The following is a 24640-nucleotide window of genomic DNA, read 5'->3' as shown; positions in this document are numbered from 1 at the left end:
AGAAGGGCCCAGAACTCCTTAATGAATGCCTTGGCTTTCAGTCTCCTCTAAGCCAGCATCTCCAATGGCATGCTGCCCTGAGCTCCACACTGGGCCAGTACCAGTGAACTAGATCCTCCCAGCATTCCTTACAGGTCTCACATAAGTACAGATCCAGACGAGCTCATGAGCATTTTAGTCTGCTTAATATTCTGCTGGTCAGACAGCTCTACTCACCACAGGCTGATCTTCCTTAGCCACGCTCTCCTCGTATTCAGCTTCCCTTTGCTGCAGCGAAGGAGAAAGCAATACATTAACATGGGCAGGTAAAACAGCGAGAATGAAAGCGTTCAGCTTCCTCCCAGGAAAGCTGTGGCTTCGTGTGAACCTTGCCGCCCAATCTCAAATCTGGGACATCCCTAGCAGGGTGCCCAATGCAGGCTCCCAGGTTTGTTTTCCTCCAATGGCCCAGCATGAGCTCAAGATGCCAACACCAAGGGTTTGACTTGCACAATCACACCAGTGCTCACCACAGCAGGGCTGACTGAGTGACAGCTCTGGCATCTGCTAGGCAGGCGGGGAACAGGTGTGCAGGCTGGGCACACGGGCAGCCCAAAGAGATCGTTAGCATCAGCTAATCAAGCCGAAATTAAGACAATCCAGATACAGCTGCTCCCTCCTGAGACATCAGCCCATCCTGCAGGAAGGAGCAGTCCCAGCAGGGCACTGACTGGCACCTCGCACACTAGCATGGCCCTTGCACTGTTTAATCCATCCTCCACTCTCCAGAGCTGTGGCTTCCCCACGGAAGGGCCAACTCGCTGTTCTTGATGCATGAAGGAGATGTATGATAAGCTCCCCTAAGAAAAGGGCATCTACCTCCCTCTGGCAGGTTTATATATCATCCTATAGCCACCAGCATTTCTAATGGGCAGTCCAGGGGTATTGAGGTCCTAAGGGTCACAGCAAAATCCCCACAGAAGAGTCAGGCCAGACATCACTGACTCTCAGGTTTCCTCCTCTGCACATGCTGTCAGGCACTCTCTCCTCCACTGGCTCTTTGGGGAGTGCTTTGATGAAGAGGTGAACCCTGAAGCACAAGTTCAAGAGGCAAGGTAGGCCTCTGCCAGCTCCCCGTAGCCATAGGCCTACTATTGAGAAGGTGCTGCCCTCAACTCTCTCAGTCCTGTGTCTGTTAGTTGCAGTGATGACCACAGCAGCCATGGCAGGCCCAGGTGGAGAGGAGCTTGCATGGGCCTCACACTAAGGAAGGGAGCAACCTGTGCACACTGCATCTAATTAACAAACTCCCCATTGCTGTCACTGATGGAAAGTGCCCCAAACACCACGGAGGGCAGAAAGTTAAAGAGGGGCCTGCAGAGCTTAGAAAGACTTAAAGGAAAAAACAAAAGGAGAAGATGAAGCCAGTACTCCTGGGGAAAACAAAACATCTATTTGGAGGGAAACCTGGGGAGCAGCATAGCAGAGAGCACGTTAGCTAGGAGTCTGCAATGCAATATAGCAGGGAAAGAGAAAAGAAAAGACAGCCAGTGCAATCTTGAGCCACCTGAAGATCATGCTGGAGGCAACTGTGCCTTTCTCTACAGTACTACCAATCTCCCAGAATACTCCAGTCACTTCTGGACATCTCACTCCCAGACACAGGTAAACAGCGAGCTGAGATCTCTTAGGTGCTGTGTAAGATCCTCTGAAGATTAAGAAGGGGCATTTAGTGGCTGAGGAGAAACTAGGGGTGGAATTGTCTCTTGTAGGAGACCACAAGGAAAGACTAATGCTCTTACCATCTCCCTTTCCTCTTCCAGGATTAGCGGCTCCCTTGTCCTTTCCCAAAGGCGCAGGGATTTATCATGAGATGAAGACACGATGTAGTCGCCGCTCGGACTGAGTGCCAAGCACCACACCTCCTGGTGGTGTCCCTACAGGTCAGAGGGAAGAGATGAGACAAGACCCCCACCAATTCTCCCAGTCATTAGGGGAAAAGAGCTGCCCAGGCCTCAGTCACTCTCTGAAACCCTTTACCTCCAGGGTCTGGATGTGCTCAAACTTATCCGCATCCCACTGCTTAATCTTGTGGTCCTTCCCGGCCGTGAAGAAGAGATGGGACTTGTGCACAAACTGGAGCGTCATCACACTGAAGAGTGAGAGAAAGGGATCGCCATCACACAGGCAGAAAAGGAGACAGTGAAATATCTGAAGCCAACACCCTTTCTACAGCAGCCCCCTCTCTGCCTGCCCCATGGGAGCACTCTCTGGGCATTGCAGGGACTCCAGGAGGTAGGGGGAAGAGATTTACCAGACTACGACATCAACTGTACCAGCCTCTGCTGCCTTCCGCTCTCCTGCGTGCTCTACCCCAGCGGAGCTCAGCCAAGCTTCACAGCAGGGCACAAGCACCAAACAATGAGCTGAAGAGCACCAAGGCTCAGCGCTGAGGAAGCGGGGAGAGCCGGAGCACCACAGACCAGTGCTTCAGAACCACTGCTCAGGAAGGTGCGCCCGTCTGCTCTGGTGCCTACGCAGTGCCACACACAGGAGGCCAGGGGTCCACATCCCACCCCTGCAGGAGCACTGGAGAGACGTCACTGCCAGGGCAAAGATCAGTGGATCTGCAGGGAGGAGTCTGCAGCCCACCACACCAGGGCCTACCTGTCATCATGAGCAAAGAGAGATCGGTGACAGTCGCCAAAGTCCAAGCCCCAGATCTTCACATTCCTATCAGCAGAGCCAGTTGCAATTAGGGCCCCGTCCTACACCAAGCAAGGCAGAGAGAAGGGGCATGACTGACCCGGAAGGAATGACAATGATCTCTGAGCTGGCCACTAGGACTGAAAAGTACATGACTAATGAGCAGGGGCCCCAGAAACAAGTCTCCGTCCACCAGGAAAGGACATACAGCTGTATTACATCCCAAAGCAGCCAATGGGGGACTGGGAAATGTTGGGGCGAACTCGACAGAAACTTTCCCCCACCCAAAATTCACTTGTGGGTTCTTGTCATGACCTAATCCCACAATCCTTTGCAGCCAACAAAGGACTGTGGAATGGGTGAGGATTAGTTTGGGTCCTATCAAGTTCGGGTGGATAGTTGGGTGGTTTTTAAGTCCAGCTAAGAATCACCATTCTAGAGGGCCCTGCCTAGCTCTATTCCCAAGCAAGGCTGTGGTCAGTTTTTAAGGCCACAAACATCGGCAGAATTCCAGAAGATCTTTTGTGAGCAGCCCCCACTTCACTCACATAGGAGATATCCATACAGAGCACCGGCAGCTTGTGTCCATACAGAGACAGGAAAAACTGGAAAGAGAGGAAATGGATCTATTTAGAAACACTGGGCACAGCACTTTGAAAGCCTGCTGCTGTCCCGAAATCCCCTACATTCAGAGGTGCCTGTGCTTCCAAACACCTTCACAGTGAAGGTTAGCAGCTGGCCTATGATTACAGGGAAGATGGCAGGCAGCTGATACTGTTAGAAACAGTACCCAAGATCACTGACAGATCAGAGAGGAGAGAGCACCCGTTCCTTGGCTTCCTTTGTGTATTTGTCAGCATTTTATGTGCAGCTCCTAACCATCATATGCTGGTCTGTTTCACTGACTAGCCCAAGGACCATCTAACTGCCAGGCACTATTCACAAGAAGGGAGTGTGCTCTCACATGCAGGGAGGCTCTCCTTCCTGCATTGGCTTCAGAGTTTGGCACCCGTGTGTTGACTGGAGGAGAGCTGTCAAAGGTGCTCTAGCCCCACCCCCAAATCTCTTCACAGACGCAGGAAGGAGGAGCAAGGGAAAGATGGGAAGGGAGCCCACAAGGCTCCTGCACTGAGTGGGGAGGGCACCACTGGCCTTGCCCTCCTGTGCAGCTGGATGTTTGTAGCCAGGGGAGGGCCTGATCCCCCCCCCAATTTAAATGCAGATTTCCCACTGAATTCTGGCCAGTGTTTGGTGGGATTTTGGTCAGTAAATAGGGACCAGAACCAGAAGTCAGCAGACTTCCCCATTTGTTATTACTGGCCAGCTAATTACTACATGTCCCCCTCCCACTCTCCCCAGCTTTACATTACTGCTTCAGGTACCATTCAAGACTGTTCTCAGTGGTAGCAGATGACAGAACGAGGAGTAATGGTCTCAAGTTGCAGTGGGTGAGGTCTAGGTTGGATATTAGGAAACACTATTTCACTAGGAGGGTGGTGAAGCACTGAAATGGGTTCCCTAGGGAGGTGGTGGAATCTCCTTCCTTAGAGGTTTTTAAGGTCAGGCTTGACAAAGCCCTGGCTGGGATGCTTTAGTTGGGGATTGGTCCTGCATTGAGCAGGGGGTTGGACTAGATGACCTCCTGAGGTCCCTTCCAACCCTGATATTCTATGATTCTATGTAACAACAGTGACTGCACCAGGTAAGCCTGTAGCTCTGCTCCAGCAACCAAGCCACACCTTTCCAGGCAGCTGCCTCACTGCCCCCCACACCAACTCTCACCCCAACCCCTCCATGCAACCCAGGCAAGAGGCCACCTTCAACGTGTCAGTGTAGAATATTTTCACAGTGCAATCCAATAAGGAGATGGCCAGCAGCTTCTGGTTGGGGCTGTAACGCACACAGAGAACGTCCTCATCCAGCTGCAAGATGCGCGTCTGCTTCATGGAGAGCCTAGCAACGGCCAAGAAGAAAATAGCATCATTGTCCTTGCACACAGAGCGCCAAGGGTGTAAACAATACACAGCCACCTTCCTTGGCTCTTGGAATGAAGCAGGACTGAAATGAGCCACAAGCTGTGCACATATGGATTTCACTGCCCCATCTCTCACTCACCTATACGGAGAATCTGACTGAGAAGAAGTTTCAGGGAAGCTGGAAACCAGTGACCCAAAAGTGACTTGAATTCAACACGGCAGGGAATAGATTCACAGAATGCAGCAAGCAGCACAAGGCCACTCAATCTCAGTTTGGGAAATTAAGGGAGTATGGTGCAATGAAATGAAGCAATTAAAATACGGAAGGGGGCTGGGGAATCCCATGAGAGGTTGTGAGTAGGACTCAACAAATCCTCAGCAACACAAGACTGCAAAGAACATGGAAGCAGGGCTGGCCAGAAAACAATTCTGCTTCATGAAAAGTTTTGGGCTTTCAAAAATTTGTTTTCAGTCAGATGCAGAATGAAAACAAGAACGTGCAAAATTTCTCCTGAACAAATGAGAGAGACCCTTCCCCAGAACACCTGATTGCCTGGACAGGGCACTCACCTGGGATGTGGGAAACCCAGGGTCAGATCCTGCTCTGCCTGATTTGGAGCAGGGACTTTGAGTGACTCGCTCTAAAACCTAGCGGTTAGGTAATTCAAGCCTGGGTCTCCCACATGCCAGGTGAGAGTGCTGTAAATGCTAGGCTGCAGAATGAATCACTGAGATGCTGTCTCACTCAGTACCATCCTGAACCTGAGAAACCTTCCCGATGAAGAAGTTTGCCAGAACAGATATTTGTTTCCACACATTTCAGTTTAGTCTCTCTCACACACACACACACACACACAGCACGTGTTACCAAAGGCATCCAGGAACAAAACTAAGGCCAAACCATCAAGCAGGGAGAAGGAATGCAGAGATGGAATGCTGCCTCCAGAGAGGCTTTTTTCTCTCACCTCTTTTGTGTGCCATTCTCGTCCTTCACCAGCTCAAACTCCCAAAACTTGACACATTTATCAGCACCTCCTGTTACAAAGCCACGCTGAAGGAGAAAAGTTTAAAATTTAAGCAAGTGAGAGCACTTTCACTGCACTCAGGAAGAATAATACACCCAAAGCAAGGTCCTTACACTTGAAGAGCCTTTAGCTCTTCAGTTCCAGACCAGAATTTAAGTTCATAAGACCTTAAGACCCAGCCTAGACCTTAAGTTCCTACAACATGAAGGTTAAGAGCAGATTACACTGACCATTGGTTCAGTTAGAACACAGAACTTTTATTTACTGTGCAGAAGACACAAACATTTGGATTTCAAAGGCTTTGGCAGACAGGGGATTTTTTCAGGTGGAATGAACTTAAGATGGTGGAGTGGGCAGGATAAATCAAGATGTAGCCTATACCAGCAGGTTGTCTCGTGTACTGACAACCTTCCGGAGCAACTTGACTGATTTGCTGTAGATAGTGGATGTGTGTGTATGTTCGTTGTGTAGGATGAAAACCCATTTGACCATATTATTGCACCTAGAACACTTTATCAACCACACAGAAATGGACTGCTTGTAGAATCGCATTTCCATTACACCACTGGGATCAGTTATAAAGTCTTCCTACTGCTCTAGGATCTGCAGATGAGAAGTGTTCCAGAAAGACAATGAGCTGTCACTGTTTTGAAAACACAGAAAATGACACCCCACACTAAAACAGCAGAGGGCTATTGGTGTACTACCAAGACAGGTTCAGGTGTGCAGAACTGAACAGCAGAATGTTTTATAATGCCGAACAAAAGTGCGGAGGTGATAAACACCCCCCACATCAAAACCCTACAATGCCAACTTCTGCATCCTCAAAGCCACCCCTGAGACACAGGCTTCCTGAGAGCAGCGCAGACCTACCACTAAAAGAAAGTTACCTGGTCGGGTGAAAGAGAGATGGACCACAGGGCCCCATCGTGTGCTGCAAGTGTCTCCAGCAGACTCCCGGAGGCCAAATCATACAGCTGCAGCTTCCCTGTCTGGGGAGACAAATTAACAGAGAGCAAGTCAGCAACTTTATTCTGTCTCCAGTACATGCCAAGACAGCTTGAGATGCAGTGAACAGGTCCAAAGCCCAGTCTGCAGGCCTGTGCCGCAAACAAGGTGTGATAACTTGAAGCATAGCGTCCCAGAGACGGAACGATTTGTGATTAAAGGAGCAAGGATCCCAGTGGAGAACAAGGTAGCCAGCAGGAGAGGAGCCCAGCTAAATTAAAGAGACATAACAGGGAGGGGGAACATGGGAGCTCTCAGATCAAAATGAAGTGTGAGAGGAACATCCTGGTGCCAAGGCAGAATCCTACTGGAAAAATGCACCAGCTCCATCTATGGACTCAGCACAGAGGACACATTTCTGACCTGCAGCATCCCCAGCTGTCCCTGGCCTGGAATCTCTACACGCAACTCCACTGATACACCTCACTCCTGACCTGCTGCACTCCCGTCTGTGGCCCGCAAAGCAGTAAATAGGCACTAGACACAGCCAATCACCAGGGACCCTGTTTACACTAGGGACATTTTCAAAAACATCCCACCATTGCTAACACCAGCCAGCTAAACCCACACGAGCTACACCTAGGGCAGAAAGGGCACCAACTGCCACAGGCACTTTCAGCGCTAAGTGAATCAGACATGCTCTGAAAAGGGCTACAGGGCAGTGGTAAGATCACCAGGGACAGCCCATTTTCATTAAGGCTGCCCGCGTTGCTAACACAAGTGGAGCTGAACCAGTACTAGCAATGGTGGAAGTTTTTAGGAAGGTTCCCTAGCCCAGTGGTTTTCAAACTTTTTTTCTAACGACCCAGTTGAAGAAAATTGTTGATCCCCATGACCCAACGGAGCTGGGGATGAAGGGTGTGGGACGGGCTCAGGACTGGGGCAGAGGGTTGGGGTGTGGGGGTGAGGGCTGCGGTGATGAGGAGTTTGGAGTGCAGGAGGGGGCTCCGAGTTTGGGGGGGCTCAGGGCTGGGGCAGGGCGTTGGGGTGCGGAAGGGGGTCAGGGCTCTGGGGTGGGGCCAGGGATGAGGGGTTTGGGTACAGGAAGGGACTCTGGGTTGGGGGGAGGAGGCGGCTCAGGGCTGGGGCAGAGAGTTGGGGTGCCGTCTTGGGGTGCCGTCTTACCTCTGGCAGCTCCTAGGCAGCAGTGCAGCAGGGGTGCTAAAGCAGGCTTCCTTCCGGGAACCAGCCAATGGGAGTGCAGAGCCAGTGCTCGGGGCGGGGGCAGCGCACGAAGCCCCGTGGCCCCCCCATGTAGGAGCTGGACCTGCTGCTGGCTGCTTCCAGGGCGCAGTGCGGTGTCAGAACAGGTAGGGACTAGCCTGCCTTAGCTGGGCAGCACCGCCGACCGGGTCTTTTAATGGCCCAGTCAGTGGTGCTGACCAGAGCCACCGTGACCCAGTGCCTTCCATTCCACGACCCAGTACCGGTCCCACAATTTGGAAGCCACTACCCTAGCCTAGTCAGGGGCTAGGTCTCAAGGGGAGCTCCAGGAGGGAGCCAGTTACCTTAGTTCCTATGATGACCTGCCGATCTCCCGGGACGAAGAGCGAGCAGAGCGCATATTCGCACGCCATGGTCCGGATACACTGGAGGGTCGACCTGTGGGCACAAGCAACATGCGAGATTCCATCGTTGTGTACAGACCTTGCCCCTTTAAATGAGCTGTGTTGCTAAAAGGCCTTTCATACCAACTGGCCTCTCTCTCATGCACTGTACAGGAGGCCAAAGATTACAGCACCACTGAGGGGGACAAATCCATCTCAGAGCCTGGCCCTCCAGCTCGAATGCTGCTACCCCAGCACAGCACTGAAAAGGTTTCCCTATAAGCCAACTGGGAACACAGTCAGCCCCCAGCTCATTCTTGTGAAGAGGGACAGGAGAACAGCCCATGGCAGCAACAGGGTACTTCAGCCAGGAAGGAGTACCAAACTGTGGGATATTATGAGCCTGTCAGGGCACATGCTGAGCCCAGCAGGCTTGTGAGAGATTGCACTGGCTGGGGTAGGACAAGTGCCAGGTAGAATCAAAGCCTCTGTGCACAGTTTAGCCCATAGGAAGGTTAACTGCCCACCCAAGTACCTCTGTGATGCTAGATCCAAACAGAAAATCTATGGGATCCCCAAACCTGCTCCCTATACCAGAGAGAGAACTGGGAGACTGCTACCTCTCCCTCACAAAGTAACTGAAAACTGCTGGCTAAGAGAGGGGGGAGCAGGGTGGGAGGAGTTCTCAGAGGATAGCCATATCCCAGGGGAGTAACATTTGAGGAGTCAGTGATGGTGAGGGAGCTCTGCGATAGCACTGTGGGTTAGAACAGTGACCCAAACAGTCCAACGTCCTTTCTCCAACAGTGGCTGGCATCAGATACTTCAGAGAAGGCACAAGAAAACCCAAGGCTATGTCCATGGGTGAAGTTTTCCCTAGCCCCACGCAGTTAGTGGTTGGTTTATGTCAGAAAACACAGGATTAGAATCTCACATGGAAAAATAATCAGCACATGTGATTTTTTTCACCCCACAACTGGCAGGTACTCTACAAGAAAGAGCCCGCAATGGGAGGAAAATGGCACCACTGCTAGCCCTTCCTCTGCCTGCACCTCTTGGAACACTCCACGAGACAGGCATCCTGACCCCGGAAACTTCAACACAGGTTCTGGTCTTGACTTGCTGGGAATGCCAGCTGCATATCCCCACCAAAGAAAGCCAGGCAGGGAGAACCACCTGGTACGAGAAGTGTCTGTTGGTGGAGTCCCTCAGGAAGCTGGTAAAAGAGCTGCAAGAGGTGGCAAGGACTTCATCGACAGGATGCACACAGACACATCCAGGATGGAGGATGCTAGACAACCTCAGATAACTACAGCAGCACCAGAAGAGGAAAGAGAACTAGCTACTCCACAGGAAGGAGACTGGTCGAGCCCACATCCGAAATGCAACAGAAAGACTGCTGAGGATCATCCGTCCTTCTGACCACTAACCCATGCTGCTCATCCATCTGGGCCCTAATGATATTGCCAGGTATGACCCTGAGCAGATCAGCTGTGATTACAGTGCTTTGGGAGCAAGGGTGAAGGAGATGAGGTCCCAGGGGTTGCTCTTGTCCTTCTTCCCAGTTGAGGGTAAAGGCCCAGGCATGGATATGCACAGTCTGGAGAGGAATGCAGGGCTGTGCAGATGGTGTTGAGGGGAGGGCTTTGGCTTCCTTCACCACTGGATGCTGTTCCGGGAAGGACTGCTGGGAAGAGATGGGGTCCACCTGACCCAAGAAGGGGAGAGTATCTCCGCATGCTGACTCACCAACCTAGTAAGAAGAAAAGGAGTACTTGTGGCACCTTAGAGACTAACCAATTTGTTTGAGCATAAGCTTTCGTGAGCTACAGCTCACTTCATCGGATGCATACTGAGAAAGTGGAGAAGATCTTTTTATACACACAAAGCATGAAAAAATACCTCCCCCCACCCCACTCTCCTGCTGGTAATAGAGTGATCATTTTAGATAAGCTATTACCAGCAGGAGAGTGGGGGGGGGGGGGGGGGGGAGTATTTTTTCATGCTTTGTGTGTATAAAAAGATCTTCTCCACTTTCCACAGTATGCATCCGATGAAGTGAGCTGTAGCTCACGAAAGCTTATGCTCAAATAAATTGGTTAAGCTCTAAGGTGCCACAAGTACTCCTTTTCTTTTTGCGAATACAGACTAACACGGCTGTTACTCTGCAACCTAGTAAGGAAGCCTTTAAACTAGGTTCAAAGGGGGCAGGTGACAATCGCCTACAGGTGAGCACAAAGAAGGGCAACCTTAAGAGGTTGGATGTTGGGTGGGGAGACATGAAAAATTACAGAAGAGTCATAGGAGCAACAAGAGGGAAATCAGTGGGGAAATCTGTTCAACATCTTAGATGTCCTTACACAAATGCAAGGAGTATGGGGAATAAACAGGAAGAACTGGAAGTATTAATACATAAGCTAAATGATTACTTAATTGCATCACAGAGACTTGGTGGGATAAATCTTATCACTGCAATATTGGTATAGAAGGGTACAGCTTGTTCAGGAAGGACAGATGGGGGGGAAAACAGGGAAGACTATGTTAATTATACATCAAGAATAAATACACTTGTTCTGAGGTCCAGAAGGAGGTGAGAGGCAAAGTCTCTGGGCAAAGATAAAGGGTGAAAAAATAAGGGTGACTTAAAGGGCTCTACTTTAGACCACTAAATATGGAAGAAGTGGATGAGGCATTTCTAGAACAGAAATATCCAAAACACAAGATCTGGTAGTAATGGGGGACTTTAACTACCCAGATATCTGTTGGAGAAGTAATATGATAAAACACAAAATTTCCAAACAGTAGGTGGAATGTATAGGGGACAACTTTTTGTTTCAGAAAATGGAAGTAGTAACCAGCAGGGCAGCCATTTTAGACTTGATAATGACCAACAGGGAGGAATTGATTGCAAATCTGAAGATGGAAGCCAATTTCAGTGAAAGTGATCGTGAAATAATAGATTATATTATTCCAAGGCAAGGAATCAGTGAGAGCAGCAGAACAAGGACAAAGCAGACTTGAACAGCCTCAGAGACCTGGTAGGTAAGATGCCATGGGAAGAAAATCTAAGTGATAACAGAGTTTGGGAGAGCTAGCAGTTTCTCAAGGAAACAATATTAAGGCACAACTGCCAACTCTCCCAATGCAAAGGATAAATAGGAAGAATAGTAGGAGGCCAATATGGCTCCATCAGTGACCTGAAAATCAAAAAGGAATCCTACAAAATGTGGAAATATGGATGAATTGCTAAGGAGTAGTACAAAAAGAATGGCACAAGCATGTAGGGACAAAATCAGAAAGTCTAAGGAACAAAATGAGTTACACCTAGTAAGGGACATAAAAGGCAATTAGAAGAGGTTCCTTAAATACATTAGGAACAAGAGAAAGATGAAAGAAAGTTTAGGTCTCCTACTTAGCAGGGCAGGGGAACTAATAACTGATGGCATTAAAAAGCCTGAGGTGTTTAACACCTATTTTGCTTCACACTTCACTAAAAAGATTAATGGTGACCAGAATCTCAACACAATAAATATTAACAAGGGGAAAGAAATGTAAACCAAAATAGCCAAAGAATACTTTAAAAATATTTATAACAGAAGAACAGCCATATGGGTTAAACCAATGGTCCATCTAGCCCAGTATGCTGTTTTAGATAAATAAAATGTATTCAAGTCAACAGTGCCTGATGAAATTCATTGTAGGGTACTTAAGGAACAAGCTGAAGCAATCTCAGAACTGTTAGCAGTTATCTCTGAGAACTCATGAGGTCCCAGAGTACTGGAGAAGGGCCAATATAGTACTTATATTTAAAAGGGAATCCAGGGAATTATAGACCAGTCAGCATAAGTTTGACAGAAACTTGGAAAGATACTGGAACGAATTATTAAACAATCACATTTGTAAGCACTTACAGAATAATAGGGTTATAAAGAATAGCCATGGATTTATCAAGAATAAATCATTCCAAACCACCCTAATTTCCTTCCCTGACAGGGTTACTGGCCTAGTGGATGGGGGGAAGCTATAGACATGACACAACTGGATTTTAGTAATGCCTTTGATACAATCCCACATGACATTCTCACAAGCATATTAGATGAAATTAGTATAAGGTGGGTCCAAAACTGATCGGGCCAGGGAAGCTAATGATCCAACCAACGGACTAAATTCGGTGATGGATACTGGTCATGTGCCACATGAAGAATGTTGTGCATACGCTAAGAAAAAAATTGAGAGACCATACTCAGAGTAGTTATCAATGGTTGGCTATCAGACAGAGAGTATCTAGTGGAGTCCCACGGGGTCAGTCCTATTCAATATTTTCCTTAATGACTTGGATAATGGAATGGAGTGAACACCTATAAAATCTGCAGATGACATCAAACTAGGAGGGGTTGCAAGCACTCTGGAGGACAGGATTAGAATTCAAAACAACCTTAACAAATTAGAGAATTGGTCTGAAATCAACAAGATGAAATTTAACAACGTACAAAGTACTACACTTAGGAAGGAAAAATCAAAATGGGGAATAACTAGCTAGGTGGTGTTGAAAAGGATCTGAGGATTATAGTGATTCACAAATTAAATACGAGCCAACAATGTGAGGCAGATGCAAAAAAGGCAAATGTCATTCTGGGCTGTATTAACAGGAGTGTCGTACGTAAGACATGGGAGCTAACTGTCCCCTCTACTCGACACTGGTGAGGCCTCAGCTGGAGTCCTCTGTCTAGCTCTGGGCATCACACTTAAGGAAAGATGTGGATAAATTGGAAAAAGAGTCCAGAGGAGAGCAATGAAAGCGATAAAAGCTTTCGACCTGACCTATGAGGAAAGGTTAGAAAAAGCAGCCTGTTTGTCTTGAGAAAAGACAACTGAAGGGGGACCTGATAACAGTCTTCAGATATGTCAAGCACTGTTATCGATTAAGATGGTGACCAATTGCTCTCCATGTCCACTGAAGGTAGGACAAGCAGTAATGGGCTTAATCTGCAGCAAGGGAGATTTCGGTTAAATATTAACCCAAAAAACCCCTTTCTAACAATAAAGGTCAGTAGGTTCTGGAACAAGCTTGCAAGGGAGATTGTAGAATCCTCATCACTGGAGGTTTTCAGGAACAGGGCGGACAAACACTTGTCAGGGATGGTCTAGGTTTACTTGGTCCTGACTCTACACAAAGGGCTGGACTTGATGACCTCTTGAGGTGACTTCTAGCACTACATTTCTCTGATTCCATGACTATAGATGTCCTCAGTATCCAAAGAGCTGACCTTTTATATACCCCATTAAACTCTTAGCCTCATGATATCTAGTGGTAATGAGTTCCCCGGGTTAAAAATGCATTTTTAATTTCTTGCCTTTCAGTTTCACGAAAGTAGTATCCCCTTGTCCTTGTATAATGAGAAAGAGTAAGCAGAGTGCCCCATCTACCTTCTCTATTCCATTTATCACTTTGTATTCCTTGGGATCATTCCCCACTACCATTTCCCATTCTCCCCTCTTGCCTGAACAGCCACAACCTCTGGGAGAAGGACACTTGGTGGACAAAGAGGAATTTACAGAATCAGAACACACACCTGTTCCAGATCTTAACAGATTCAGCAGCAGCCGAGAGGATGGCAATGTTGTCGGAGCTAAAAGCCAGTGTCCTGACATCACTGCGGTGACCTCCAATGGTTATCTTGGATGCACGGACAACTTGGGGGACCTGTGCTGATGGGGTCAGGATGTATGACTCAATGGTGTTGTTCTGGAGCAGTAAGGTGGCCTTCAGCTCTCCTTTCGGAGACAGAATCAAGTCAAATGACCTGTTTAAATGGACACAGAGAAGTCAGGGTCATAACTAGGAGAAACAAGATGAAACAAACTAAAGGAAAACACCAAGAACAACTTCCTGATAGGAGAGGCAGTCGGCAATGGAATAGTCTAACAAAGGCAGCAGCAGAAGCCCCATAGGACCGATCATTTAAAACTAGAGGAGGCAAGCCCCTAGAGCAGGGGTTCTCAAACTGGGGGTCGGGACCCCTCAGGAGGTTGCGAGTTTATTACATGGGGGGTTGCAAGCTGTCAGCCTCCACCCCAAACCCTGCTTTGCCTCCAGCATTTAATGGTGTCAAATATATTTCAAAAAGTGTTTTTAATTTATAAGGGGGCAGTCGCACTCAGAGGCTTGCTATGTGAAAGAGGTCACCAATACAAAAGTTTGGGAATCACAGTCCTAGAGAATCCCTTGCAGGGAACAATCTCGATGGAAGGGGTGTGAAGACATTATAGAGATATGGGGGTGGAGATGGACTAGCTGGGACCCTGCAGTCCTCTCCCCAGCTCTATGGAGTCTGAGCTTCTCATCTTTGCAGAAGAGCCACCTTTGTAAAATACAAACTCTCCCTGAGTCATGGCCCCTGCACTGGGTGCCTGAGCTGCAGCAATGACCCCAGGACAGGGCTTTACACTCACTTGATTTTAGCAGAAGCTTTGATGCTAGTGACTCGTTGAATCTCTTCTTGAAGACTCATCTCAACGCTTCCTTCAGGCTCCTCTTCCTCCTCCTCAGACTTCTGTCTAGAAAGGTCAGACAACCACTTGGAATCAAGTTACCAGTCACTGCCAGTCCAGTCACAGGCTAACATGGGGCAGAAATGTACAGACACATTCCACCCCCACCCCCCCGCCCAAAAAAACGAACAAACTAACTAGCTGGACCCTTATCCAGTGCTGACACAGACGTGCTGTTCTAGTGGAGGTGCAATGCTCTTCAGTGCAGACTTTGATGGGCAACAACGCTGCTGGCAGTCCTGAAGAAACCTTAGGACTCTTGCTGCAAAGTTAGAGAATAATGATCCTAAACCGTCTTATTAAGATGGCTATCAAACCACACCCTGCTATTCAGTGAAGAGAATCCACCTACTCCAGTAAGGTGAAATTGTTTATTGGAGAACAACAAAAAGCCACAGGTTTAGGACAGGAAGTGTAAGAGAATACTCTAACAAACTGAAACCACAAGGGCAATTCAGGGAGGTAGAAAGTAGATATCACCGCTGAAATTTGTTAAAGACATCAACTTAATTGCATCCCTCCCCACCCGTGTACTTAGGGTTTGTCCACACATGGAGTTATTCCAGAATGGCTTCTGTGCTTTAAATTCACACCCTACCTTAATCCAAATTAACATTCAAGTGTAGACAAGTCAACAGGCTGAAAGCTCTCAGCAGCAGGGATCATTGTTTTGTTCCGTGTCTGTACATAGCTCAGAAAAATGGGGTCCTAACTCCTAATTCTGGCCCTTAGGCACTACCAAAATACAAATAGATGTATCCTTGGTGTGCCTCAGATTTCCCATGAAGTGAACTAACATTCACCTATCTCCCACAGCTATTGTGAGGAACCTGTTAGACACTGGGTGATGTATGAATGATGGACACTGGAGAAGCATAATATAGACTTATAATAAAAGGCTGTCCGCTAATAAACAGTTTGCCCCAATCTGAACCTGGCACATACCACCCCGAGGCTCATGATCTGTAGATGTCATCCGATGAAGTGAGCTGTAGCTCACGAAAGCTCATGCTCAAATAAATTGGTTAGTCTCTAAGGTGCCACAAGTACTCCTTTTCTTTTTGCGAATACAGACTAACACGGCTGTTACTCTGAAAAGTGACTCTGGTTACTCAGCCTAGCACCACCAGCTTTCACTTCTCCTGAGTCATAGATGGTGACGTACACGTGGGGCTTTACCAGGAGAATTCTGTCTATTCCCTCATCCCATTCACTTCTTGCAAGAGAATCAGATGGAAGGTGATTTTCTCGCAATTACTGGGAACAGAAAACAACCTGGCTCATACCAGCACCAACAAGCCAGGAAGACAAACATGTTAACAGCAGACTAACTGCAAACGGTTCATGATTCATTCATTCCACCCTCTCACTGGATGGGCCTTTTGTCAAGTCTCAGCATGTGGACATCATCAACTTAGAAAAACAGAGCTTACTTGGTTTTTTTCTTTCCTTTTCTCATTTTCTTTTCCATTTTCTTGCAAATTTCATCCTCAGTAAGGACACAAAACACTTCCAGAACAGAGTCTGTTCCCTGGAGACAGATTCACAGAGTTAGTACTAGCAGCAAGTCGCCTAAGAAGCTGCTGCAGTGGAGAGTCCCTGAGACACACAACAGAGCCTCCTCTGTAGTCCACTAGCCAAAGGCCCCAAAGCATATTACTTACATGGCAGGCTAGGATCCTGCCTGTCCGGTCAGTGGCCAGAGTAACTACTCGGTCTCTTCCTTCCCGCATGATGGAGCCAGCTTTGTTGCACCTCAGGAGGCGCTACAAGGATACAGAAAGGGAAAACAATTGTAGTCTGAAAGGTCAAGCAAGTCTTTAGATAAAACAATGAAAGGGCAGAGTCTACAACATCTGACTAGCATCCAAAAGAGACAAGGAATCTGCACCAGCAAAGAGGGTGGGAACTAACAGCAAACAAACATTTGTGTCAGGCACAAATTTAACTTATGTTTCTTGCATTGTAGCTGAGAACCAACTTTCTTTCATGGACTGAAACATGCATCTCACTAACTGGAAGGGCATTTATCTGAACTTTTATAAAATTAAGGCACCAGCTTTTAGTTTCTGTTGCAGGAGAGAGATGAGGAAGGTGGGGGAGAGAGATCATTTAATTACCTGCTTAAAAATAGAGGCAGAAAAACTTCCTGGAGGAAGGACATAAGGAACAGTTGTTAAGGCTGCGTGTCTAGCTGTAACTGAATGAGTGAAGCTGAAATCTTCAAAGGATTCTGGAAGTGCCAGCAGGTGAGTGAGTGATCCAGAGAGGAGGAATTTAGTGAAAGGCTTTCAGGTGCGATTGACTTAAGTGGAAGTGGCTTCCCACAATAGGAGCTGATTCTAAACACGGCAGCACCATCTCTGAGACCCTTATGACAAGGGATCCTCGAAATCCATTTCTCCCGGAAAAATGTGGATTTGTGTTTTTACAGAGAATCTTTAGTTTTTACATTTTGTGAAAAAATAAAAACATGTATGCATTAACTATTAATCAATGTTACTGAAAGTACCAGTGACACTTATTCAATGCCTGCAACTTCCCCCTCTTGTAGTTGATTTTTTGAACGTGCTTTAAATTTACAGTGGAACCGCATATAGCCGATCTAATTGGGACTGGGACCAGATAATCAAAAATTGGGATAACCAGGAGGATTGGCAAAGAGCTTTCTATCCCTTATTTTAAGGTGGGGCTCGGTCCACAGGAGCCCTGCCGCAGGCTGCCCCTGATGGTTCAGTTAATATGGAGAGCCAGATAACGGAGGCTTGGCTAAACAGGATTCTACTGTATATCAACAAAACACTGTGTTCAGCTGATACCTATATATATATCATGGCTAGGGAAACTAAAGTTCAGCATTCCATTTTAATTGTGGGGAAACAGAGATTTTTATGACAGGTTTCAGAGTAGCAGCCGTGTTAGTCTGTATCCGCAAAAAGAAAAGGAGTAAAACCAGTCGGAGAAAACTTCAATGTCTTTGGTCACTCGATTACAGGCCTAAAAGTGGCAATTCTTCAACAAAAAAACTTCAAAAACAGACTCCAACGAGAGACTGCTGAATTGGAATTAATTTGCAAACTGGATACAATTAATTTAGGCTTGAATAAAGACTGGGAGTGGATGGGTCATTACACAAAGTAAAACTATTTCCCCATGTTTATTCCCCCCTACCCCCCAATGTTCCTCAGACGTTCTTGTCAACTGCCGGAAATGGCCCACCTTGATTATCACTACAAAAGGTCCCGTCGTCGTCCGTCCCCCCCCCCGCTGGCAAGAGCTCACCTTACCTTATCACTCTTTACAGTGTGTATGGTAACACCCATTGCTTCATGTTCTCTGTGTATATAAATCTCCCCACTGTATTTTCCCCTGAATGCATCGGATGAAGTGAGCTGTAGCTCACGAAAGCTTATGCTCAAATAAATTTGTTAGTCTCTAAGGTGCCACAAGTACTCTTTTTTCTTTTTCTTTTTCTTTTTTTTTTTTGAGATTTTTATGGTTTTTTTTTTAAATCACAGAAAACCAGGATACCTGGTTATGACATAGGGTACTGTTAATAAGTCCTAGGTGAATCAGTTTCAGCACTGAATGGAGGCAAGTGGAAAGCAACCATTTTACTGAGGTCCCTTTCCTACAAGGAAAGAGCTCTGCTAGCAACGCCAACCCTTTCTAGAGACCCACCAATATGCTTACATTGGGGATTTCTTTGGCACAGGTTACCAGTCAATACAAGCACAGGTTCCTGCTGCTATTTGGTGGGTATTTGGGGAAGTGCGAGAAATTGTTCCTCAGGAACGTAGAACACACTGGTGTGATTCCTTGATTATGGGTCATCGTGTCTTCTCTAGAAGCGCTAGAGATCATCCCCAGGGCACAAAGCCAACAGAGTGAGGCAAGTGTCAGCTAGGTAACCAGGTCTGTCCTCGAACCCCTATTTCGTTATTTAAGCTGTGTATCTACCCTCACTGACAGCACAAAACCCTGTGAACCTGCACCACTTCACCAGGGTGGGGAAAAGGGTTACCTCCTCCGGTGTCTCATCCAGGTCTGAGGCCTCATCCACTTCCGAGGTCTGTTCTGCTTTAGCTGGAGACCCTTTGCTTTTCTTGGATTCTGGCTCATTAGGGTCTGTTGCCTGCTTGTAGCAGACAAAGGAAAGAGATATCCTTAGCACACCCTGGCTTCTCCCCCACCTACATCTCAATTCCTTCCAGCCATTTAACACTGTCACAGCTTTCATTCGGAACTGCTCAGAAGAACAGCCAGGATGAAAGATACTCTATGAAATGAAGCCCTAACAGTGTAGACAGTAATTGAATGGAATCAGTCCATTTCAGAAGAGCTTCCACAATGCAGCCTGAAACAGGGCTCCCAAACGTTGCCCAAGGTCCCCATCAGCAACTGGCTGGGACACCGAGGGCTGCATGTACCTGGCATGAAATGAAGCCACCTGCAGACCATCAGTTCCAGCACACGTTGCACCACCCCAACCCAAGTGGCCTTCTCCTGAGACCAAAGTGAAGCAATGGATGTCAAAACCTGTCCTCTCCACAAGCCACATCCACGCGGTGAAGAGGAGGGTGACCACCAGTCATTTCATGCTTAATTGGCTAACCCCAATTTAAAGATAAGGAGTGGTCTGCAGTCACCATGCATATCCCCAGATAAGAATTTCCTCCAGCTTCTCACTCTGCCTGATCCCGCAGCAAGAAGTGCCCCATTCTTGGGACAAGCTCCCACACATGCACAAAGGCAGTCTGCACAGAACTACAACAGAGCTGGGAGCCAGTAGAAACACACAGTTAAAGCCATCAATCAACATTGAGAGAGTGTCCTCGATGGATATTGACCATGTCCCAGAAAGACACTCAGTCCTGCCATGTTCCAGTTCAATCCAGTCCCGAGCAAAGCACCCGAGATGATGCTTTCAGTTCTTACCTCCTGGATGTAGGTGATGTTCCACACCCTGAGCTCACTGTCTGCAGCGCCAGTGATGAGACGCTTCTCTTGTGACACAAAGGTTAGTCCCCACACCTGCCAAAGAGAAGACACCGAGAAGCGTCTTTATGTCTAGTTATATGGCCTCCCATCACCACAGTATCAGCACGCCCCACCAACATTAGTGAATTTAGCCATACAACATCCCTCCAGGATAGAGATTTAGTGTTATCCCTTTGAAGGGGACTGGGGGATTTTGTCTGTCTTGTTTTTTGGTTTGATTGGGGTTTTGTTTATTTGTGGAGAGTGTTGGGGGGTGGGGGGGCGCGACAGGGGGAAAATATGGTCTCTCTCTATATACCTATTTAAAAAATAAAATAAAAACCCAGACTTTTCCTTTTTGCAGTTAACCTTTTAGCAGAAAGACAGTACAACAAAAAAAAGGAGGACTTGTGGCACCTCAGAGACTAACAAATTTATTTGAGCATAAGCTTTTGTGAGCTACAGCTCACTTCATCGCTTATGCTCAAATAAATTTGTTAGTCTCTAAGGTGCCACAAGTCCTCCTTTTCTTCTTGCCGATACAAACTAACACGGCTGCTACTCTGAAATCTGTCAGTATAACAAGCAATAGCCTACAGTGTTCCTGCCCTAAGATGCCAATATACAAAGGGCAAAGTTAACACTGCTATTAGGACTTTGGCCAAGGAATTCATCACATCAGTGGATTTCAGTCTCCTCATTAATGTTGTATGTGACAGGATTCTTGCACTGAATTTCTTTGATTTTTTTTAAATTTAAATGGAAAAATGAGAACAGAACTCAAGCCCCTGCTACATAGGATACTGCACAAGGATATCTGGTTTGGAAACATCACTCCCAGCAAGAGCGATACAAGCCTCCTAAATAGATGAGGCTTCTCACCTGTCCCTTCTTCACAAATATTTCACAGGGTCTGTGATTACAACCTAAAAAAAATCCAATCCTGAGCAGTGTGGATGTAACAATAGAAGCTGCCTTGCAGCCAGTGTGCTGGGATACTTGTACTGAACTAACTCCCTCTCTCCATCTTTAATTTTATTTACCTCAGTACGGTGTCCAACCAGTGTTTTGAAGCAGTGCTGCGTATCCAAGTCCCACCACTTCACCAAGGTGTCTTTACCACTGAAAAAAACAAATGACATCACCCAGACATGAGGCAAGGTCACCAGAGTTCAGCCAAAACTGTGAGCTTTGAAGAGAGTAAGAAACACAAAAGGTAAAGCACACTGCAAGGTGTCAGAGGTCGGACTTATTTAGGCTAGGATCTCAGCAGGTCTCACAAGCTAAGCAGAGTCAGGATAAGAGATCCAGCAAAACACAGGCAATACAGAATTATGGGCTGGTGATCCATCAGGAGGCACCTCCTAGAGTCAGCATGGAAACCCCAGCCTAGTGTAATGGAGAAACCATTCTGCTTTCTTTAAGGGCAAGGGTGTCAAGCCTGGTGCGCTAGCCAAATTCCAACAGTGGGTCTCCCTAAATTCCCCCTGTATTTTCAGTTGATACAAAATTCTTCATTGCCTGTCCTAATGAACTGTACAATGATCTGTGCCAAATTAAATGCACCAGACAGAGCTGCATTTTAGCTTATCAGAGGTTTTAGGACTGTTCCATTTGCAAGGTGCTCAAAGAATCAAATACAGCTATCCCCTTCACATTCCGCAGATAGTTAAATCTCCTTGAGGAGTCATGTTCCAAGCTTTACTTGAAGGAAACAGGGTGCAATAACAGGTTGTAATTTTAGGATTGTCAAGTGATTAAAAAAAAAATCAATCATGAAATTAATCGTGCTGCTAAACAATAATAGAATACCATTTATTTAAATATTTTTGGACATTTTCTACATTTTAAAATATATTGATTTCAATTACAACACAGAATACAAAGTGTACAATGCTCGCTTTATTTCTGATTACAAATATTTGTGCTGTAAAAATCAAAAGAAATAGTATTTTTCAATTTACCTAAGTACTGTAGTGCAATCTCTATCATGAAAGTTCAACCTACAAATGTAGAATTATGTACAAAAAAACCCTGCATTCAAAAATAAAACAATGTAAAACTTTAGAGCCTACAAGTCCGATCAGTCCTACTTCTTGTTCAGCCAATTGCTCACACAAACAAGTTTGTTTACATTTGTAGAAGATAATGCTGCCTGTTTCTTGTTTATGTCACCTCAAAATGAGAACAGGCACATGCATGGCACTGTTGTAGCTAGCGTCACAAGATATTTTCATGCCAGATGCGCTAGAGATTCATATGTCCCTCCATGCTTAAAGCACCATTCCAGGGGAATACGCATCCATGCTGATGACGGGCTCTGCTTGATAACCATCCAAGCAATGTAGACCGACGCATGTTCATTTTCATCGGCATGAGTTAGATGCCACGAGCAGAAGGTTGATTTTATTTTTTGCTGGTTTGGGTTCTGTAGTTTCTGCATCAGTGTGTTGGCTCTTTTTTAAGATTTCTGAAAGCATGCTCCACACCTGATCCCCGATTCTGGAAGGCACTTCAGATTCTTAAATCTTGGGTTGAGTGCTGTAGCTATCTTTAGAAATTTCACACTGGTATCTTTGCATTTTGTCAAAATTGCAATGAAAGTGTTCTTAAAATGAACATGTCTTGGGTCATCATCTGAGACTGCTATAACATGAAATATATGGCAGAATGCGGGTAAAACAGAGCAGGAGACATACAATTCTCCCCCAAGGAGTTCAGTCACAAATTTAATTAACACATTTTTTAAACAAGCACCATCAGCATGGAAGCATGTCCTCTGGAACAATGGCAGAAGCATGAAGAGGCATATGAATCTTTAACACATCTGGCACATAAATATCTTGTGACGCCAGCTACAACAGTGCCATGTGAATGCCTATTCTCACTTTCAGATGACACTGTAATTAAGAAGTGGGCAGCAATATCTCCCGTAAATGTAAACGAACGTATTTCTGTTAGTGATTGGCTGAACAAGAATTAGGATGAGTGGACTTGCAGGCTCTAAAGTTTTACATTGTTTTATTTTTGAGTGCAGTTATGTAACAAAAAACCCTACATTTGTAAGTTACATTTCCATGATAAAGATATTGCACTACAGTACTTGTATGAGGTGAATTGAAAAATACAATTTCTTTTATCTTTTTAGAGTGCAAATATTTGTAATAAAAAATATAAAATGAGCACTGTACACTTTGTATTCTGTGTTGTAATTGAAACAGATATTTGAAAATATAGAAAAACATCCAAAATATTTACTAAATTTCAGTTGATATTCTATTGTTTAACAGTAAAAAGAAAAGGAGGACTTGTGGCACCTTAGAGGCTAACCAATTTATTTGAGCATAAGCTTTCGTGAGCTACAGCTCACTTCATCGGATGCATACTGTGGAAACTGCAGAAGACATTATATACACAGAGACCATGAAACAATACCTCCTCCCACCCCACTCTCCTGCTGGTAATAGCTTATCTAAAGTGCTCACTGTCCTTACAACGTGTATGATGATCAAGTTGGGCCATTTCCAGCACAAATCCAGGTTTTCTCACCCTCCACCCCCGCAATACACAAACTCACACTCCTGCTGGTAATAGCCCATCCAAAGTGACCATTCTCTTTACAATGTGTATGATGGCCCACCTTGATTATCATACACATTGTAAAGAGAGTGGTCACTTTGGATGGGCTATTACCAGCAGGAGAGTGAGTTTGTGGGGGGGGAGGGGAGGGGGGCGGAGGGTGAGAAAACCTGGATTTGTGCTGGAAATGGCCCAACTTGATTATCATACACATTGTAAGGACAGTGAGCACTTTAGATAAGCTATTACCAGCAGGAGAGTGGGGTGGGAGGAGGTATTGTTTCATGGTCTCTGTGTATATAATGTCTTCTGCAGTTTCCACAGTATGCATCCGATGAAGTGAGCTGTAGCTCACGAAAGCTTATGCTCAAATAAATTGGATAGTCTCTAAGGTGCCACAAGTACTCCTTTTCTTTTTGCGAATACAGACTAACACGGCTGTTATTCTGAAACCCATTGTTTAACAGTGCAATTAATCGCAATTAATTTTTTTGAGTTAATCGTGTGAGTTAACGGCAATTAATCGACAGCCCTGGTTGTAATAAAGTAAAAAATTATTAGCAATTACTTTGTCTAATTCCAGGCCCAATTCTATTTCCACTAATATCAACAGGAGTTTTTTTGTCAAAACACCATCACATTAAAGGTTCTCCTTGGCATGGCTACCTCAGGGCACCTCTACACTGTGATTGTAGCATGGATAGATATACCTGTGGGTAACAGCTGTAATGATGATTTGGTAGCTTGGGCACCAGGAAGAGGTAGCAACACACATACATGCCTGACAAGAAGCCTGGGTATACAGTCAGGTCGCTACATCTACACTGCTGTTACCCATGTTTGCTAGATTAAATGTACCTTCACTTGCAATGTAGACATACCTTAAGCTCCACTGCACACTGAGCCAGCACTAGTGTGTGGGGGGGAGCTGATGCATAAGCAAAGACATTGGGACCTTGCTTCTCCCTGCCCCCACATTTCCCCTCCCTCCCCCCCCGCACTCCACAGAGCTCCTCCAATACCAGGAAACACCAATATAGGGAACCGAGAGGACCAGGGAAATGGCCATATGTGAGGAGATGTGCATGGGCTGGATGGAGAAGAGGAGTGCTGTTAGACCAGCATTGTGCAAAGAGAGGATGTACGGAGCCCCATCCCTTGTGTCTGCACTTTACCACCTCCTGCCTCAGTATGTAGTAGGGCCAAGGGTGTAGTATTATCGGGAGCCTTTCAAGCACAGATGCCCAAATGCAATCACAGAATCTTTCAGAGCAACGACAGTTCTGGC

The 24640-nt window shown here is 46.3% G+C and overlaps 1 protein-coding gene across 3 annotated transcripts in view; it reads right to left on the bottom strand.

The window, feature by feature from the left end:
- The window catches only part of WDR3 (WD repeat domain 3), a 42219-nt gene that overhangs the window by 8338 nt on the left and 9241 nt on the right, over positions 1-24640 (bottom strand). For 2 of the 3 annotated variants that reach the window (XM_075119262.1, XM_048819622.2), the window contains exons 5-20: positions 20817-20895; positions 19732-19827; positions 18818-18931; positions 16458-16559; positions 16227-16324; positions 14695-14799; positions 13815-14045; positions 8203-8296; positions 6577-6678; positions 5627-5712; positions 4503-4638; positions 3234-3290; positions 2647-2747; positions 2020-2131; positions 1782-1916; positions 217-267 (exon numbers count right to left, since the gene is read on the bottom strand). In XM_075119262.1, coding sequence (XP_074975363.1) covers positions 217-267; positions 1782-1916; positions 2020-2131; positions 2647-2747; positions 3234-3290; positions 4503-4638; positions 5627-5712; positions 6577-6678; positions 8203-8296; positions 13815-14045; positions 14695-14799; positions 16227-16324; positions 16458-16559; positions 18818-18931; positions 19732-19827; positions 20817-20895 — 1699 coding nt within the window. The remainder of the gene's footprint in view (positions 1-216; positions 268-1781; positions 1917-2019; positions 2132-2646; positions 2748-3233; positions 3291-4502; positions 4639-5626; positions 5713-6576; positions 6679-8202; positions 8297-13814; positions 14046-14694; positions 14800-16226; positions 16325-16457; positions 16560-18817; positions 18932-19731; positions 19828-20816; positions 20896-24640) is intronic. The other variant, XM_048819632.2, reaches the window with a different exon arrangement.

The sequence above is a fragment of the Caretta caretta genome, chromosome 1 (genome assembly GCF_965140235.1).
Source record: "Caretta caretta isolate rCarCar2 chromosome 1, rCarCar1.hap1, whole genome shotgun sequence".
Taxonomy (NCBI): Eukaryota; Metazoa; Chordata; order Testudines; family Cheloniidae; genus Caretta; species Caretta caretta.
This window is presented reverse-complemented; position numbering and strand designations above follow the sequence as displayed.